Source organism: Pelophylax lessonae (genome assembly GCF_965119305.1).
Source record: "Pelophylax lessonae genome assembly, chromosome: 1".
Lineage (NCBI taxonomy): Eukaryota > Metazoa > Chordata > Amphibia > Anura > Ranidae > Pelophylax > Pelophylax lessonae.
The window spans coordinates 162,806,209-162,827,194 of NC_138768.1; the positions used below are offsets into that span (position 1 = coordinate 162,806,209).

The 20,986-nt window shown below is 41.1% G+C and overlaps 1 protein-coding gene across 1 annotated transcript in view; it reads left to right on the forward strand.

Moving 5' to 3' along the window:
* The window catches only part of RHOBTB3 (Rho related BTB domain containing 3), a 93,625-nt gene that overhangs the window by 55,752 nt on the left and 16,887 nt on the right, over window positions 1-20,986 (forward strand). Inside the window, exons 7-8 of the mRNA XM_082243356.1 lie at window positions 625-737; window positions 7,711-7,828. Coding sequence (XP_082099482.1) covers window positions 625-737; window positions 7,711-7,828 — 231 coding nt within the window. The remainder of the gene's footprint in view (window positions 1-624; window positions 738-7,710; window positions 7,829-20,986) is intronic.

The following is a 20,986-nucleotide window of genomic DNA, read 5'->3' on the forward strand; positions in this document are numbered from 1 at the left end:
GCAATTTTTTTTAAATTTTGTTTTGGCCTTGCAAGGTCTCGTTGTAGTGCTGCAGTGTAGCGGACACCACTAAGTGTTTTTTGTATTTTCCAAAAATTTAATAAAAATAATTTTCGAAAAAAAAAATGATCAAAGCCAAAGTCATATCCATGTTGCACCAATCCAAAGTTGCATCAAAGAGGCACCAAAGTTGCACTTCAAAGTCTGCGCAATTTTGGAGTCGTACAAGTGTGAATGGAAAATGTAGCCATGTTGCTACACTTAGAGGCACCTCTTTTCTCTTTTATACTCAGTTGTAACATGCTGCTACTTGTATATCAAGACATCGCTTGTTTATCAAGTCAAAATTTAAAAAAAAAAAATGTACTTGTCTTGCAAAACACTCTCAAACCAACTTTCTCAGTCTCAATCCAAGGTTTTACTGTATTGGGCAGCTCTGGTGTCAGGAAAAGCTGCCACATTATAGTGTCTTTTGTTCACTGTCTTTGGCTTAGTCATTTTATAACTAGCAGGTTAGCTGAAGTTCAAATGTCCAAAGCAATAAGAAACCATGTCAGCCGAATATTAACATATCAACTTTTCAAACTGACTTGCAGTTTCTTGTACTTTATTTTCTTCATAAAGGAGCAGCTAAGTGGGAACTGCTGGAACAACAAATTAAAGAAAAATTGAAAAATGGAGAAAAAGTCGAACATCTTTGTCGCCTGGTACAATGTGTGCTTAAGAAACCTAACCAGGTATGTATTATCTGATGATTTTAATGGCTCTTGATTTTCATCATGATTGAGATGGCACCAAAGAAACTTGGAAGAAATATATGTTCTTCTAGAAATGATTCTCTATTATATGCCAACTTTTGTCTTGCTGGATAAGAAATCTCTAGTTTTTACCATTTCATTAAGGTGCTAACCTGTACATCAACAGTGTATCATGAAGTAAAGAATGCACATAAAACATTGTAGAAAATAAATACATTGCCCTGGCCAAAAAGGTAATAGGCCCTCTTTAAGCATATACAATGGTTATAATTGGTGATGTGGTGAGATGTAAATAGTTTTTAATCTCCTGATTGCAGCAATTCACAAAAGACATGTATAGGTCCCTATTCTGCCTTCATTGGCAGAATCCTGCATAGGAACAGTGTGGGACGAAGGAAAAACTGTGCATACAGTTACCTTTTGCAGAAAAAAAATGGGTATATGTCCTAACTCTGCCCTTGTCATCTAAAAGAAAGATGGGAAAAAGCCTTAGAAGAGATGGGGTGGAAACTTCTGGTCTGCCAAAGAGGCATGGGGATGTTCGACACACACCTGGCTGTACTTAGACATCAAAAAAATGATATTCTTATGTGTAGGCTTCACTAACTTTGAAAAAATCATTATATTTGCTACAACCTTATATAACTATATCTTCTCCAAATTTAATCCTTACACAACCATTGCTTAGTGACTTTGTAATCTATTTTTCATGATATTGTTTCTTACTGTGGTCTTCTGCCTGCTTCCTTATTCCCTGGCACAGTCCCTTCCCTCCTTGCATGTCATAGCCCTCTACTTTTCTGTGAGTGTCGAATTGCTGTCTGTGATGACCCACCATCTCCACCCCTCCCTTCAACTCCCTACATAAACTTTTATGTAGCTGCAAGGCAAGTACTGGAGGAGAATACCAGAGAGAGTCACACGAGTGACCGCTCTGAGTCTTCTATGGCTGCGGACATTCCATCCAAGGTTTGTCGTTAAATTTTGTGTGGTATTTAGTTTAAGGGACTCGATTTCTCTTGTAGTTTGTTTTAGAAATTTTACGATGTTAGCATTCAGGCTTAGGGCAGGAACTTTTTCATATTTTTTCCAAAGATGAACCTCTTGGGATTCATCTCTCACAGTCCATCATCTCGGAATCAACCTAGATCCAGTGATTCCCCCTCCCCTGCTTTCACCTCTTTGGTCCTCCCCATCATCAAAGAAAGCTGCAACTCCACACCGCATTACCTGAGAATTTCCTGAATGACGTCAGCTGAATCTTTCTATGGCGGTGGCTTCTCAGTGGTCCTTTTACGGGACATTAGCCGCTACCCCTGTTTGGTTACTGTCTTCTATGTCTTAAACCTGTTTTTTTTTTTTAATTCCCTGGGTGACCTCTGACCTTTTTGGTTTGCAGATTTACATTTTTAGTTCTGCACCATACACCTAATAATTGTTGATTTCTAGTCACTGTTTTATTCTTTTGTTTTCTTAGGCTGCTTAAGGGCTCCTATGAGGGCCTTTATTTTCTCCACTACTTAACACCTGTGTCGGGAGGGGGCTATGCACTTTTCCAATTTGTCAGACTCTTCCCATTGGTTGACTTTGGCGAAGACTCCCACATTCCCAGAACTTGAATTCTGGACTATATAGTAATAATACTCACTGTTTCAGTTCGCCAATTGAATCCCTATACTGCACCCTTTGGAACTGGGCATCCTTGGGCCCATGTATCTTTTACCTTTTTTTCTTCTTGCTTAATTTTCTGGTACTAATCCTTTTCCCTTTTCCTTTCTGAGGGTCAGTTGGAGTTTCTCCTGGATTCCTAGGAGTCATGAATACAAACGTTGGTGGGTAAGTCTGCTTGTTTACAGCTATTCTTATCCTTTACCATGTCCAAGTTAAACAATTCCACTAGAACCATGCGACTGCTTTCCCATAATGTTCAGGGGCTGGGCTCACCCTCTAAGCGCATTCAAGTATTTTAATTACTATTGATCACTAGGTGCTGATATTGTAGCCCTTCAGGAAACACAATTTACTACCTCTTTCACTCCCCGCTATATACATAAAGATTATCCCATTGTTACTTTGCTAATGCTACAGAGAAAAAACTAGGAGTAGTGCTCTGTTTGTCACGACGGCTCTCGTTTACAGAAACTAAAATACTGAAAGATAAGGAAGGGAACTACTTACCTGGGAGAGAACTTGTTAACAATTTTGGTTTACTATTCCCACAATACGAACCAGGTGACCTTTCTCCATTCCCTTCTTCGATCTTTAGCTCCAGAGTTCGAGGGAGATGGTATTCTAGCGGGTGAATCTAACTTGGCGCTAGATCAAATTTTAGACAAATTCACTCAACTGTTACATCACCATGATCCTATTGATTCTTGGAGGGAGGCCAACCCTACCGTTAGAGACTACTCTCATTTTTCTAGAGCACACAACCACTATTCCTGTATTGACCATATATTTCTCCTTTCGGGACTGCTATCTAAACTACTTTCAGCTAAAGAAATTGAATGAATCTATCCTCAGTAATGAATCTCTTTGTCTAGATATCAGTACCCACTTTAAAACCTATTTTGATACTAAAAAAGCAGAAGGCACTAATCCCGCTATCAACTGGGCGGCACATAAAGCTTCTATTCTGGGTTTCTGATTCAGCTGTCATCTAGACTTAAGAAAGCTTGAAACAAGGTAATTACTGCCCAAACCAAGGAATACGAAGCTCCAGCTAACCAACATAAATGTTCCCCCACCCTGATCTATTGAGCAAGCTTGAACAAGCTCACACAGAATTTAAAATTAGCCTTACTACAAAGGAGGAGAAAGACTTGCACTGGGCTAATCATAAATTCTTTACCTGGCATGAACGACCTGGCTCGTTGTTAGCATGTAAACTCAACCCTAAACACACATATACAGCCCTTCCAAAAATGTTACTTTTAGTAGGCAATCTTTATCAAAATCCCCAAAAAACTCTTCAAGAATTTCAGAACTTTTATACCAAATTATACAACCCACCTCAGGGCCCTGTTTCCACTTCTATTAGTAGGTTCCTGAATACCTTATCTTTACTGTCCCTCACAGAATCCCATAGGGAGCTCATGGTCCAACAGGTGAAGAAATTCACACCACTATCAAAACATTGTCCTTAAATAAATCACCAGGGCCTGACGGTCTATAATTACTATAAGAAATTCTCTGAATAGTAAAGGGGGGGAGGGGAATAAGAGAGGATTGGAAAATACAAATTAACAACTGCCACGTGTATAACACAGGTAAAACCATACCGATCCACATATAATAATATAGTATAATAGCCAGTTGTTACATAAAGAAATAAGGGATATGGGGGAAGTTTGGACTTTACATGAAGTGTGTAGAGACGATTGGTGCGTAAACAATATACATATACATACATATCCCATAATGATATAAAAGCAATTTTATTAACTATGTTGTCCACATATATAAAAAGACATAATGACATAGATGTAAACAGTACAACAGATAAATGGTATAATGACTGACCGCATCATATAAATGAAGGCTGACTGATTGTGAACTGAAATGGAGCACTAGTATCAAATAACATAAAAGAATCCAAAGATAAAGAATTGAAGGATGCACCATAAGCAAGCTCTACGCGTTTCATGAAATATGTTCCACTTCTTCAGGAGCGGATGCATCACATGTTACTATAGGAAAGAAAAATTATTTTTACAGACAGCATAGGAAAAAGTAATTAATTGTATAATGATAGGGAAGGGATATAGTCCTCCCTAGCCTGGGTTGTCTCCAACCAGTGTACTCACAGTCCAGCAATAATGTCAGCACATAAATGTTGTGGGCAGCAGACCACTGGGGGAACGTCTATGCCGGGAACTGAGGAGGCTCGATCCGCGGCCACCAGGGCACAATAGAAGGACTTCACGGAAAAATGTGTCTCCATAGAATCGTAAATAGTTTAAAAAATGTCATGGATAGTAGTCACCAGGGAATTCTGTAAACAAGATATTTCATGTAAAAACGTAATATTAAATATTTACATTATACTCGAAACCGAGTGGTGGACTTGGCCTCCCTTATTTACAAGCTTATTATCAAGCTGGTCAAATAGCTGTCCTATACAACGGCCAAGGGATCCACACCTTTTTGGGTCTCTATTGAAGCTCTCTCGTGCCACCCTTCTGCCATTGATTCCCTAATGTGGCTTCCTGCCCCTCTTTGCCCCCCTATTTTATGCTCTACGCTGTCCCACTCCCCAGGTTTGGTATGGAGTAAAACATCCAAACCCCCTGTCATCTCCTGCCCCCCCCCCCCCCCATTTTGCAAGTTCTCTCCCAGAATGACTCTGATGCCATTTTTATGGTGGCTTAATAAGGGGCTTTTTTAGGATAGGTGACTATCTCAATGGCGACCAACCACACTCTTTACAATACTTTAAAGATATACGTTACAAATGCCCTTGAATTAATTATAACGACACAATCAGCTTTTTTCTTTTATACAATCTAAACTCAACTTACAAAAGAGACCCTTTGCACTTACAAATTTTAAATTATCTTAATAAATTATCTTAGTCAAATAAAGAATTTCCTACAGGGACGGTTATCTACGGTGTATGCCACGCTTACTGATCCGACCACCAAAATCCCTTATGTCTCAATGGAAACGGGATTTGAATACCACTTTTGAATTATCTGACTTGCAAGATAATGCCTATGCATTATCCAAAATATCCATTAACATATCATTAAGTGAAGCAAATTATAAAACGATCCTAGGTTGGTATCTAGTCCCGACCAGAATTGCGAAGATGCATCCATCTGCATCCCCCATTGCTTTAGGCGCTGTGGCCAGATGGGTACAATGTATCATATCTGGTGGCAATTTCTGGTAGTCACTAGATTTTGGATTCCCATATTTAATCTGATACACTCAGTGACAGGGATTAATATCCATAGATCTCCGAATCCAGGGCTTTTTCAAGAACTTCCCAAGGAGGTTCCCACAAAATTGACAAAACTCATTACCTATATATTTTTAGCAGCCAGAATAACTATTGCTAACTATTTTAAGCAGTCGATGGTTCCCCTTGAGTACATGAAGAATAAACTTAACTGGATAATGGTTAACGATAGACTTACCTGTATTCTCCGCAATTCCACCAAGAACATTGACTGGGATCCATGGATACAATATTTATCCGTATCCTAAGGAAATTTTCACTGACTCTTTCTTCTTTTCTTTCTTTTTCCCTCATCTACTCCCTTTTCCTAAGTTTTTTCTCTTTCTTACAATTTTTTCCTCTCTTTGCTTGTCCGATTTCTTCAATAATTACAAAATATTTGATGAAACATATAGTCCTATATTAATGATACATATAGGAATGTACAGTGGGGTTCCGTTATACCTTTTTTTTTCTCTTTTTTCTTTCTTTTCTTCTCATACACTTTTATATTGTTTTGTTACCCCATCTGATAATTCTATCGATTACTCAATGGTGGGATTTCCCGTTTACTGTTCGGAGATTCTATGTTTACGAATAATTGAAGGAAATACATTCCGGTACTTGTATTTGATTTTATACCTGTTTGCACTATTGTTCAAAAATTTTGCCTTATTCGTCATTGTCTTATTACTTCAATAAAAATATTGAAATATAAAATCTTACAAATCAAAAAACTAGCCAGACATTAAGAGTTACTCTCCACCAGTTGCCCCACCCAACCCCCACCCTGCTCCGCCTCTAATTCTGCCCCTAAATACGCCCTCGTAAATTATCTCATGAAATGACACTGTTAAATGTTTTATGCAGAATTAAGTTGCAAAAATAAAAATTAACAAAAACAACTTTAACAATATTACCATAAAGCATATTTCAATAATCTAACTGAGATAAATAAAATAAGGATAAAATATGATTGGCTACTATAGGCACTGTACACATCACCACTGCCTTGTTAAGTAAATATGAGCTACATACCGAGTGCAAGGTTGAGAGGTGCTCTACGTACCGAGTGCAGGGTTGAGAAGTGCTCTACATACCGAGTGCAGGGTTGAGAGGTGCCCTACGTACCGAGTGCAGGGTTGAGAGGTGCATTACGTACCCAGTGCAGGGTTGAGAGGAGCACTACGTACTGAGTGCAGGGTTGAGGGGTGCGCTATGTACTGAGTGCAGGGCTAAGGGATGTGCTGCATACTCCCAAGTTCTTCCCCAGTACAGAGATCTCCTCAATTCCAGTACAGAGCCCTCTTCCCCACACATTCTCTAAAAGAGTGGGGCTGCTGCAAAATAGCAGCTACACCCACCCACGCATGCATAAGCAGGAACTTCTGGCATAGAGCTGGTAGGCTCCTCTTCTCCTCCCTCTCTTAACAATCTCCCCTCCATCTAGCTAGGCATCTTTTCTGTGGCAGCGCAGTGTGCACCGGGCCAGCGGCTCGCTCCCCCCTCCCCAACCGAGCTGAGCAGACTGGACCCGACCTGTCCACCTACAGCTCCAACAATGCCACTCACCCCCCTGTCCACTTCTTCTCTCCATCTCCCCCCCCCCCCCGCAGCTCACCGACAGGCCCCTCATAATGCCTTCTTCTTGCTTTGAGGCGCAAGAAGGATCAGTCCAGGAGTCTAGCAGGCGTCGTACAGCAGCCACAGATTGGTTTAAACACAGGAAGGGAGGGGCCTGGGCGATTGGAAGAGAGAGAGAGGCAGCGTGGGATGATTGGGCGGCACGCAGCTCAAGCTGAGCGGACCCCCTCCCAAGCCGAGCTGGAATACTCTCCCTCAACATATTTTCACTCGCTTAATGTGAGCAGGCGAGTAGAAATTTTGAGGGCTGCTTTAGATATTATTTTTCATTATCATTGTTAAGTATTAACTAGAACTATATTTCTCTATCTGTGTGACCACCACTCTACAGAGTTATGCAAAGGGTACAATTTTTCTTTTTAATAGGCAAGACCTTCAACAGATGAGTCTTTTCCTCACTGTAAGGATCCACTTCAGCTGTGTGAATCTCTTGGACAGTTTTTTAACAACCCATTATTGGCGGATGTGATCTTCCAAGTACAAGGTACTGTGCAACTTCTGCAGGAATCACCACATTCTGTGTATCACCATATGCAGTATATTCAGTGTTGAATCTATTGAAGTCATATTGGACAGAAATATCCTTCAATGCGGTTGACTTCCTTGTGGTATTTAAATATTAGAAAGATCTATATTCTTTCAAAGGAACACTGGTCTCATTAAATCCCTTGCATTAGGTAACACCAATGTAGAGCAATGGAGATAAGTTTTTCCTGGCATGACCCAGGACATACTGTCTTTCCCAGCACACTGCAAGCCTCAATGCTGAGGTTTTTGATAAGGAGTGTAACTACAGCCAAAATACCAAGCAACTACTATGGCTTTACACCGATTTAGGTAGACAGAAATTGCATTGGGATAAAATTATTATTATACAGCTTGGTAACCTCTATATAAGGAATAGAAAAACAAATCGTATTTAGTAATATATAGTATAGTACCACCTGAAGGATTGCTTTTGAGTTAGGTTTTGCTAGGGGGGGCTATTGCACATAGTTATACCTCCTATTTATATATCGCCTCGGCAGATAGTAGACTCTGGTCCGGTCACATCTGGAGTGTGCTTTCCAGTTCTGGGCACCGGTCCTCAGGAAGGATGTGCTGGAACTGGAGAAAGTCCAGAGAAGGGCAACAAAAATAATTAGGGGAATGGAGGACATCAGCTATGAGGAAAGACTACAAGCACTGAACCTATTCTCTCTGGAAAAGAGACGATTGAGGGGGATATGATATCAATGTACAAATACTGTTCTGGCAACCCTAGCATATGGAAAAACTTATTCAGAGAAAGGGAATACAATAAGACACGTGGCCACTCACTAAAACTAGAGGAAAGGCGGTTTAACCTTAAAATACGCAGGGGTTCTAACCCCACACACTCTGCTTCAGATTGCAGTTTCATTGCAAGCAGTGTTTAGAAGACAAAAAAAACCCCATACACTCAAAAGTAGAGGGGCAGGTGCTACGTTTGCTTATGAACTTCAGAGAAAACGATTTTACGGTAAGTTCTTACAAAAAAACAGTTTTCTCTATTGTTCATCGACAGACGCAGCTTCATTACCATTGGGATGTCCCAAAGCAGTATTGTCATGTCAACGCAAAGAAGAATGTAATTCCCCAAAGGCTAAACTTAGCCAACCAGGTAAAAAGGAGCTCAGCCAGGAAAAAACGGAGCTCACCCAGAAAAAACATACACCCTCAAAGAGAAAAAAAAAAAAAGATTCTCTTTAAACAGCAGCCTGAAAAACCTTGTGGCCAAAAAGAGGCAGCCGAAGATGCCAACACATCTACATAGTAGAACTTTGTAAAAGTATGCACGGACAACCAAGTTGCCGCCTTGCAAACTTGTCTCACAGACGCTTGATGGCGAAAAGCCCAAGAGGCATTTAGTGCCCTAGTAGAATACGCCTTCACAGGGAAAAGAGGAACCTGACCCTTCAGTGAATAAGCCTGAACCACCGTCTGCCTGATCTATCTGGATATGGTCACAGCAGATGCAGCCAATCCTTTACGAGGTCCCTCGGTAAGGACAAAAAGAGCGTCTATTTTTTTAAAAGACTCAGTGGCCTCCAGGTAAACCCTGATCGCCTGAACCACATCCAAAGAATGCAAGTTCCTTAGAATGCTTAGGCTTGGGACAGAGTGAAGGCAACACAATGTCTTCATTCAAATGAAAATCAGAAACCACCTTAGGAAGAAAAGACTGATAAGGTTGAAGTACCACTTTATCTCTGTGGACCACCAAATAAGGTGAATGGCAAGACAAAGCGTAATTTTAGATACTCTGCAAGCAGAAGTGATAGCCATCAAAAAGGCAACCTTCTGAGACAACGAAACCAGAGAAATCTCCTGAATGTTCTCAAAAGCAGGCTTTTGAAGAACAAATAGTACCAAATTGAGATCCCACAGAGGTAACGGGGACCGTCTCGGAGGAGCCACATGGCATATTCCCTGAAGAAAAGTACGAATCAAGGTATGCGTGGCTAATGGGCGTTTGGAAATATATAGCCAAAGCCGACACTTGGCCTTTGATAGTGCCCAAAGCCAACCGCTGTTTAGCCCCTTTCTGTAGAAAGGCCAAACCCAACCAAATGAAAAACAAGCGAGGGTGCACCTTCAGTGATTCCCAACATAAAATGTACGATTTCCACGTACGATGATATATCTTCCTGGAAGTCGACTTCCTAGCCTTCAATAGCATAGTAATCACAGAGTCAGAAAGACCTCTCTCTCAACACCTGGCGTTCAACAGCCATGACGTTAAAGCCAGCGACTGTAAAGCAGGATGGAAGAATGGGCCTTGTGACAGCAGATCTTCCCCAAGAGGAAGACTCCAAGAAGCTCCGCGACCAATCTTACCAAGTCTGTGTATCAAGACCGGCGAGGCCAGTCTGGAGCCACCAGAATGACCAGAATTCTTTCCACCTCTACCCTGCGTAGAAGCCTTGGCAGAAGTGTTAACAGAGAAAAGGCATAAATCAGCCGATACTGACCCCAAAGAGCCAACAGTGCGTCCGTGGCATCAGCCAGAGGGTCTTGAGACCTTGCTACAAACCTCTGCATCTTCTTGTTGAGACGAGAAGCAAACAGTTCGACCTCAGGCATCCCCCACCAAACACACAGATGAAACACCTCCGGGAGTAGGGACCACTCCCCTTGGTCAAACACCTGATGACTCGGCCACCTCCCTGGCCGCCAAGACACTCTTGGTGCCCCCCTGGTGATTGATGGAAGCCACAGCCGTGGCATTGTCCGATTGAATCTGAACCGGACAATCTTGCAGACGAGTCATCCATTGTTGCAGACAAAGCTTTATCGCTCTGAGCTCCAAAACGTTTATTGACAATTTGAAATCCTCTGCTGTCAAGGTTCCCTGGGCACAGAGCTTCCCCAGCACCCTGTTCCAGCCTGACAGGCTGGCGTTCGTGGTTACCACCAACCAAAACAACAGGAGGAAGGACTAGCCCTGGCAATAGTACTGGTGACTGAAGCCACCACAACAGAGCAGACTGTGTGTTGTGGCTCAACCGAATAACAGTCTCTAAGGAATTTGGATCCTTGTTCCAATTGACAAGAATCTCCTTTCGCAAAAGGTCTTGTATGGCAGTGGTCCTCAACCCTGGCCTACAGGGCCCACTAACAGGCCAGGTTTGCAAGATAACTGAAATACATCCCAGGTGATATCATTTGCTGCTCAGTGATTGCAGTACTCTAGTCTGCATCTCCCCAAGGTAATACTTAAAATTTGGCCTGTTAGTGGGCCCTGAGGACCGGAGTTGAGGACCACTGTTGTATGGAACTGAGCAAATGGAACTGCCTCAAAGATGGATACCATCAGACCAAATACCCGCATGCAGGTTCTCAGAGAGGGTAGATCAGTTCCCAACAGCAACCAAATCACCTCCTGTAATTTTTCAGCTTGTCCGGGGGAAGAAAGACCCTCGCCAAGGCAGAGTCCAGAGTCAGGCCCAGATAATCCAGTTTAGAGGAAAGTATCAGGGTGGATTTCTTGAAATTGATGGTCCACCCGAACTCCTGCAGAGTTTGGACAGTGATTGTTAGGTCACCCATCAGAGCCGAAAGAGAGTCTGCTCTCAATAGGAGATTGTCTAAGTACCCCAGTACTACAATCCCCTGTTGGTGCACCCTGGGGGCGAAGGCGAGACAAAAGGGTAACACCACAAATTGATAATGCTCTTCTGCTACTGCAAAGCGAAGAAACCGCTGGTGTCCAGTGTAGATAGGGATGTGTAGATATGTGTCCTTGATATTTATTGAGGCCAAAAAATCTCCCTGGTGTAGTGACGCCACTACCTAGCGGATGGATTCCATCCAAAACTTCTGTACCTGCACAAAGAGGTTCAGGGCCTTGAGGTCCAGGATGGGACACTCCTTGCCCGCCTTTCTGGGCACGGTGAACAGGTTTGAATAAAACCCTTGAAAGTGTTCCTGAGAGGGAACCGGCACAATCACTCCTTGTGACAGCAAATCGTGTACCGCCCCTCGCAAATCCCCGTTCTGGAGATAGTAGAAGATTGGACGGGAAAAACCTGTCCGATGGTCGAGACCAGAATTTGATCTTGTACCCCGAGTGGATCAGTTCATGAACCCATTTGTCCTGAATCAAGGAGGTCCATGGTTCCAGAAAAGAAGCGAAAACGTCCCCCCCACCCCAGAAATGGGTGAGAGCGCCCCCTTCATGCAGATAAAGATTTGTCTGCAGATCCGGATAGATCGGCCTTTGATTTTTTTTCCCGACCATGGCTTCTTGGAACCCCCAGAAGATCTGAACGGTTTACTTTTTTCTTGCGACCCAAAGGTACGAAAAAGTCGCTTATTAGCAGAGAAGGAAGGCCCCCACCTAGAACGTGGCGCCTTACCCTTAGAAGAAGACTCTCTTAGAAGAAGACTCTCTTTCCCCCAGTGAGACCTTGGATCAACTCTCCCAGAGAGGATCCAAACAACCTTTCCCCTGTAAAGGGGAGATCAGTCAAGGCCTTTTTGGAATTCTGGTCAGCAGACCAGCTTTTTAGAGACAACTTGCGTCTATTAGCAATCCTGCTGACACCCTGGCAACTAGCAGAGCTGCATCCAGGAAGGTATCACACATGAACACCAGGGCTTGAGCCAACTGGTCCATTAGTTCAAGCACTACCGGGGGGAGCCGTTCAGCTTCCAAGTTTGCTTTTAGTAGCTTCACCCATTTAGCAACTGTCTGTGACACCAGAATGTTCACAAAAGTAGTTTTCAAAATGGAACCCACTATCACGTGTAAATGGCGGGATAGGGACTCCGCCCGTCTATCTACAGGGTCCGCAAAAGTCAGGGATTCCTCCACCAGAACCACAGTAGACTTGTTTAGCCTGGAAACTGGGTGATCTACCTTCGGTGGTACAGACCACCTAGTGGGTACTGCATCTGCAAAAGGGTAACGGCGTTTAAAATGCTTAGGCACTACCAGCATGTGATTGATGCACCGCCATTTTCATCCACAATGGCATGAAACATATCAGGACAAGGGAACATCTTGCCCGATTTCTGGGATTTGCGGGAGCCAAAAGACACCTGCGTACCCGACGCTGTCGATTCTTTAGCCAATTTTAAACTTTCCTGCACTGAAACTATAAGGGCTCCAACAAGGCACATTCCTGCGCTGCGGTTGATGAGGACAAGTCCTCTTCACCGACAGAATGCGAAGACACCGACCCGGCAGGGTGTGGTGCATCTGCGGTGGACATATCTGCCTCAGAGTCTGAAGACACTGCCAATTGATGCGAAGGCAGAGGGTGTTTGCATAGATATCTGAATGAATCCGCGCTAAGGATATCAAAGGACAATTGAGGTGTGTGCACGAAGGAGCTGCAGCCTCCCTTGAACTATAGCCAACAGACTATATAATTAGAATGTATAAAATAAAGGGTGATGGCGCTGCTTCTTATAAGGTGCAAGTAGATATAAAATTATAAAATTATTATTAAATATGTAGTAAAGGTATGATTGAGGAATTAAAAGTCAATGACCAAGTAAAAAAATATATATATATATGCCCAGTTAAAAAATATATGTTGTTGTAAGGAGTATAAAATCTTCTTATAAAATTTGAGGTATAAAATATAACCACCAGAGGGCGTAATGTAAAATACAGACTACGACCGAAATAAATTATAATAAATATATGACAATAGATAAAAAATTCAAGCAGTGCTGATTCCGCAAGTGATAATATAAATAGTGGTGGGTCAAAAGTACAAAAAATGGTAAATAAAGTGTAAATGTGCAAAAAAATATATAAATATTAAATGTGCGGGAAACTGTTATGCACAGGATGAACATGCAAAAACGCAGTTGTTATAAAGTGCAACAAGAAGTGATATGATAACTATACATATAATCAAGTTGGGTGCAAAATAAATGAATGTGTAAAAACAATTGTTTGCGAGTGAACACAAAAGTGCGGGAAACTTATTCGTGCAAAATGCAAAAAGTGGTATTCAATCAGTCCATATAAATAATATGTCCATAAATAAGTGAATGTGACCACGGATAAGGTGAACAGGTATCTTACGGTGACCCCCAGATGGGTGACTGGTGAGTGGTGGGGTGGCCCCTAGTAGAAAGACCTACTCACCAGACGTACCCACCCCACACAGGGGTATAGAGCGGGTACTGTAGAGGTATCTCGTTAGATCCTGGCTCTGTGTGATGGTTCCCTTCTTGGGGAGATGTAATGTGGGGTCCGGAGTTCCTTAAATTGGGGTCCGGTAGTGGGATCCTATGCAAATAGTGTAGTATCCAGAACTTCGTGGGTTGGTCAAATATGGACACTCAAGGGTATAGGGATGGAAGGATTCATGGAAAAAGAGAGCTCGATAGTGTGATATCGTTTTTAAACGTTTTATTTATCCAGCAGTAAAAAAATGGGTACTCACATGTACAAAGTAATATAACAGCGAGGTATCGGCGTCCCGGAACGCAATGCGTTCCAACTAGAGACCGGAACCGGAAGTGACGCAATGGCGCTGTACGCGTTTCGTCATGTGACGTCTTCTGCAGCGTCCTATCACTTCCAGCGTGGGTCCTTTTGTATATGGGGGTTGCTAGGCAACGGAGCTCGAGAGAAGGCGGTGCCATGGGTCAATATTAAATATAAACAACAAGACCTAATCTGATCTTTGCCAAATAATAAAGAAGACCAAGACCCAGGCTACCCCTTATTAAATTGTCAACGAATAGGTGATTGATGATAATAGATAAATAAATAGGATACTCCGTGCCTAATAATTGCACCACCATATATACATACAGGGAAGGATATCTCGTACATAATATAAAAACATCTAAAATAATATTTTATTGACAAATTCATAAAAATAATTGAAAAATTAATTAGATATATGTGTTTTTAAAATAAATTGTACCATCTGGTGAATAAATGTATATAGATAAATACAATTCATTTAAAATTGCAGAGATTGCGCCATCTAGTGGATAAAAGTATGTATGGTTTTAATTTATGTGTACTTTTCATTTGATGTAACAACATATGTATATTTTAAAACAAAGCAGATATGGAAATAGTAAATATTAGTATTAGTATATGGTATTGTGTGGGAGACACTATGAATGGGGAACTTTAAAAAAGAAGGCATCTGGTGGATGGTATGTATATTTTGTCCGTGAATTGGTATATGGACAAAGAATAAATAGATGGATATATGTGGATGGGAAAATGGAAGGGAAATTACTTTGATAAATATCTGGTATTGGGATCTGATATAATATTGATTAAATAAACATAAGAATAAATTTACTAGTAATAAGGTATAAAAAATATGAAAATATTTATGATGAATTTTAGAATATATTGTAATGATAGGGTGGATACTGATTTCATATATAAATAGTATGTATATAAAAAAATATAAAAATATAAAAATGTAAAAATGAGGTAAAAGGATTAAAAATTGGAAATAAAACAATTGAGATCTATGTCTAGGTTTAATCCCCTGGGCTGGAGAGTATTAAGCCGGTATATCCAGCTGGTTTCATTTTTAGAAATTTTAATTCTTTTGTTTTCCCCCCTCCAATGTCCTGTGATAGAGTCGATCCCAACGAATGTAAGTCCCCTGGGGTCCTTATTGTGTGCCTCTGCAAAGTGCCTAGAAAGGCTATGTTTTGGAAATCCTTTTCTTATATTCTTAATGTGTTCTCTGATGCGCATGAAGAGGGCATTCATAGTGTCTCCCACACAATACCATATACTAATACTAATATTTACTATTTCCATATCTGCTTTGTTTTAAAATATACATATGTTGTTACATCAAATGAAAAGTACACATAAATTAAAACCATACATACTTTTATCCACTAGATGGCGTAATCTCTGCAATTTTAAATGAATTGTATTTATCTATATACATTTATTCACCAGATGGTACAATTTATTTTAAAAACACATATATCTAATTAATTTTTCAATTATTTTTATGAATTTGTCAATAAAATATTATTTTAGATGTTTTTATATTATGTACGAGATATCCTTCCCTGTATGTATATATGGTGGTGCAATTATTAGGCACGGAGTATCCTATTTATTTATCTATTATCATCAATCACCTATTCGTTGACAATTTAATAAGGGGTAGCCTGGGTCTTGGTCTTCTTTATTATTTGGCAAAGATCAGATTAGGTCTTGTTGTTTATATTTAATATTGACCCATGGCATCGCCTTCTCTCGAGCTCCGTTGCCTAGCAACCCCCATATACAAAAGGACCCACGCTGGAAGTGATAGGACGCTGCAGAAGACGTCACATGACGAAACGCGTACAGCGCCATTGCGTCACTTCCGGTTCCGGTCTCTAGTTGGAACGCATTGCGTTCCGGGACGCCGATACCTCGCTGTTATATTACTTTGTACATGTGAGTACCCATTTTTTTACTGCTGGATAAATAAAACGTTTAAAAACGATATCACACTATCGAGCTCTCTTTTTCCATGAATCCTTCCATCCCTATACCCTTGAGTGGCCATATTTGACCAACCCACGAAGTTCTGGATACTACACTATTTGCATAGGATCCCACTACCGGACCCCAATTTAAGGAACTCCGGACCCCACATTACATCTCCCCAAGAAGGGAACCATCACACAGAGCCAGGATCTAACGAGATACCTCTACAGTACCCGCTCTATACCCCTGTGTGGGGTGGGTACGTCTGGTGAGTAGGTCTTTCTACTAGGGGCCACCCCACCACTCACCAGTCACCCATCTGGGGGTCACCGTAAGATACCTGTTCACCTTATCCGTGGTCACATTCACTTATTTATGGACATATTATTTATATGGACTGATTGAATACCACTTTTTGCATTTTGCACAAATAAGCTTCCCGCACTTTTGTGTTCACTCGCAAACAATTGTTTTTACACATTCATTTATTTTGCACCCAACTTGATTATATGTATAGTTATCATATCACTTCTTGTTGCACTTTATAACAACTGCGTTTTTTCATGTTCATCCTGTGCATAACAGTTTCCCGCACATTTAATATTTATATATTTTTTTGCACATTTACACTTTATTTACCATTTTTTGTACTTTTGACCCACCACTATTTATATTATCACTTGCGGAATCAGCACTGCTTGAATTTTTTTATCTATTGTCATATATTTATTATAATTTATTTCGGTCGTAGTCTGTATTTTACATTACGCCCTCTGGTGGTTATATTTTATACCTCAAATTTTATAAGAAGATTTTATACTCCTTACAACAACATATATTTTTTAACTGGGCATATATATATATATTTTTTTACTTGGTCATTGACTTTTAATTCCTCAATCATACCTTTACTACATATTTAATAATAATTTTATAATTTTATATCTACTTGCACCTTATAAGAGGGTGTTTGCAGCTGGCAACACTAGTAGTTACAAAATCTACTTTTGACATCAGGCTTAGTAAAAATGCTGTGATATTCCAGCTGTGACCCAGAAGGGTCCGCAGCAGCACCTAAGGGGTCTGTAGGTGAAATTTTATCCTGGGACTCCATTTTACACTGGTAAGAAAAAAAGTGCACTGTCCCTTTTAAGAGTCGCCAAATCGCGATTTCACCGATATCTCAGCGGGTTAACAAACCCCAGGCTAGTACAATCTAATAACAGAGTGTACAAGGAAAACCCACAGGGAACCCCAGAAAAACGTTACCTCAGGAGCTGCCAGCATGCTCTGTGAAAACAAAAGTGAAACTAATTTTGCACAGGAAAAGGAAAGAACAGCCTGTGTCATGTAAAGTGTAAAGCCTGTAAAGTGCCATGCCGCTCGCCTGTCCAGCGATCATGGACCACAGGAAAATGGCAACCCCTATGCATTCCTATGGGGAACTAACAGAAAATGGCTGCCCATGTAATACAATGGGAAAAAGAACAAATTGATCCACAGTAAAATGGCGGCCCCCACAGCACGCCATGCAGTCTCCAGGACCCCCAAAAGGGGTCCCTGAGCATTAGGCATTGGAGGATCCCTAGAAAGTGACCCCACCAGGACCAACCACCCCCATCAAAAAGGCGCCACAACGGCTGCAATATTTACACCCCCCAAGGTAGGAACCTGCACAGGGTAGGGGAAAAAACTGAGGGGGTTTGGGCCTAGTCCTCCCAAGAGGCCAGGGGAACTGAGGGAGCTCTGGGGGTTCGACCATTCCAAGGATACAGCCCATGTCTGCCCTGGGACTGCTAGAGGTTTTGGGGGGACAATTATTCACCATACCACAATACCAGGTGGGCACCACTCCGAAACAGATCACCTCCCACCCGGGATGGGTGCTGTCAGCCAGGCGGTAAGCCGCGACTCCAGGGCATTCCAGGTTGATTACGTCCCCACGAGATGGTTCACTCGCAGGCACGTCCCCATCCATTGGGGCACTGTCGTGGCGAGGCCTAGTTCTGGACTATAACCTGCTCACTCTCGCTGGCCAGGCTGGGAGACCTTAAGGATCTAGATTATCCAGTCCGAATTCACAGCAGGCTGTTGCTTGTAGTTCTCCAGGAACTAACTAGTGAAAATTAAAAAAATCACAAAATAATAAAAATTCCCTATTTACAGCTAAGACCAAAGTCCCAGCAGGGAGCTAGATCCTATTCCTAAAACTAGGCAGACACAAACTGCATTCTGAAGCAGAGTGTGTGGGCTGCAGTGACAGCTCCCATGGACTTGGTAAAGTTATTTTTCTGCCTAGTCCATATTCCTGATTGGAGGAGCATAACCCAATGGTAATGAAGATATGGAGCTGCTTCTGTCGATGAACGATAGAGAAATGGGATTTTTTAAATGTTGAATCCTTCTCACAGAATAAACTTACAACCGCATGAATAAATAAAAATAATTTTATTACATAATCATATTAAAAATTAATTGGGGTACAATCGCCCTAAAAACCATACACAATGGTAAAAACAGCAGCTACATACAACTTCACAGCCCCCGGGAAAGGTAGATAGATACATTTAAACACTATATGGAGATACCAATAAAGAATGGTATCTATTGTTTGTAAATGCACTAGTGCACTTTGCAGGGACGACAAAAACAATTAAATATAATAGAGCACATGCACATTTATCAAGAAAGGGTGTAACTACCCATGTGGTATTAGGGGGTTTTTGGTGCCTCAGGCCAAGAGGGATTGGGACTTTAAGGGCAAGTGCATAGATATAGAAACAAGTATATGAATATATGATAGATAATGTTCCATTTAAAATAAACAGAATTTTATTTACAACAAATGTAAATCCATATATTGTAGAGAAGACAACATATATAGGTGAACAAAGTTCTTGGGGGTAGAGACCCCGGTGTGAAGGAAGTAATAAAGAAGTTGATTCAGAGATGAATCAGTGACAATGGTGAAAAAAGTGACTTTTGGATAGGATTTCCACAGGTATTGAGTGGGACATTGGTCCCTTAGGAGAATCCTATTGCTGACGCGTTTCGGCTCACTCGGAGCCTTTCTCAAAGCGTTGAGTCACTCTGTACTTCAGTCTATGAAGATAATATATAATATATATAGTTTAGATCTTTATTTATGTCAAGTGTAATTTCTAACATTATTGAGAGCAATTTTACCTACATGGATATAGCTGACGGTTACTGCGCATGGCTCCCTTCATCCTGTTGCAAACGCAGCGGGATCAGGCTATGCATATTGCCTGGGATGGTAAGATAGTATTAATAGGTAGTAGGACACATAGTATCTTTATGTCTTGTGGAATGGGTAAAACCACTTACATTTAGCATGAACTGAAGGAGTTAAAGTACTTCCTCCACGGGGAATAATTTTCCCTCTCTTGTTTTCAGGTTGCTTGATCTAGGTTAGAGAAATGGTCTATGTTACCTCAAATTGCATATGGTGTAACATAAAAAGTGACTTTGTCCCAATGGAGGTGTATAGCCTCCTTGTGTTTGTACAATAAAAAGTGACTTTTGGTGCCCATTGGGGGCCAAAGGGCACCAAAGTCACTTTTTATTGTACAAACACAAGGAGGCTATACACCTCCATTGGGACAAAGTCACTTTTTATGTTACACCATATGCAATTTGAGGTAACATAGACCATTTCTCTAACCTAGATCAAGCAACCTGAAAACAAGAGAGGGAAAATTATTCCCCGTGGAGGAAGTACTTTAACTCCTTCAGTTCATGCTAAATGTAAGTGGTTTTACCCATTCCACAAGACATAAAGATACTATGTGTCCTACTACCTATTAATACTATCTTACCATCCCAGGCAATATGCATAGCCTGATCCCGCTGCGTTTGCAACAGGATGAAGGGAGCCATGCGCAGTAACCGTCAGCTATATCCATGTAGGTAAAATTGCTCTCAATAATGTTAGAAATTACACTTGACATAAATAAAGATCTAAACTATATATATTATATATTATCTTCATAGACTGAAGTACAGAGTGACTCAACGCTTTGAGAAAGGCTCCGAGTGAGCCGAAACGCGTCAGCAATAGGATTCTCCTAAGGGACCAATGTCCCACTCAATACCTGTGGAAATCCTATCCAAAAGTCACTTTTTTCACCATTGTCACTGATTCATCTCTGAATCAACTTCTTTATTACTTCCTTCACACCGGGGTCTCTACCCCCAAGCACTTTGTTCACCTATATATGTTGTCTTCTCTACAATATATGGATTTACATTTGTTGTAAATAAAATTCTGTTTATTTTAAATGGAACATTATCTATCATATATTCATATACTTGTTTCTATATCTATGCACTTGCCCTTAAAGTCCCAATCCCTCTTGGCCTGAGGCACCAAAAAACCCCCTAATAGCACATACAGGGACGGAGGCAACACCTACTTACTCATTATTTTTTAAGCAGCCTAAGGAAAAATACCCCCCTCAACTACCCATGTGGTTGTAAGTTTATTCTGTGAGAAGGATTCAACTCCTTTAAACTTCGCTAAACCTAGGCTTGAAGAACATATTGGTCAACTCACAAAGCCCACCCACTCACCGCAACATGGACTATTTTGAATCCTTATGCTGCAAGCATTAGAAAATAGTTAGGAAAGTATATCATATTTACTTGTTTTAAACTTTTTTT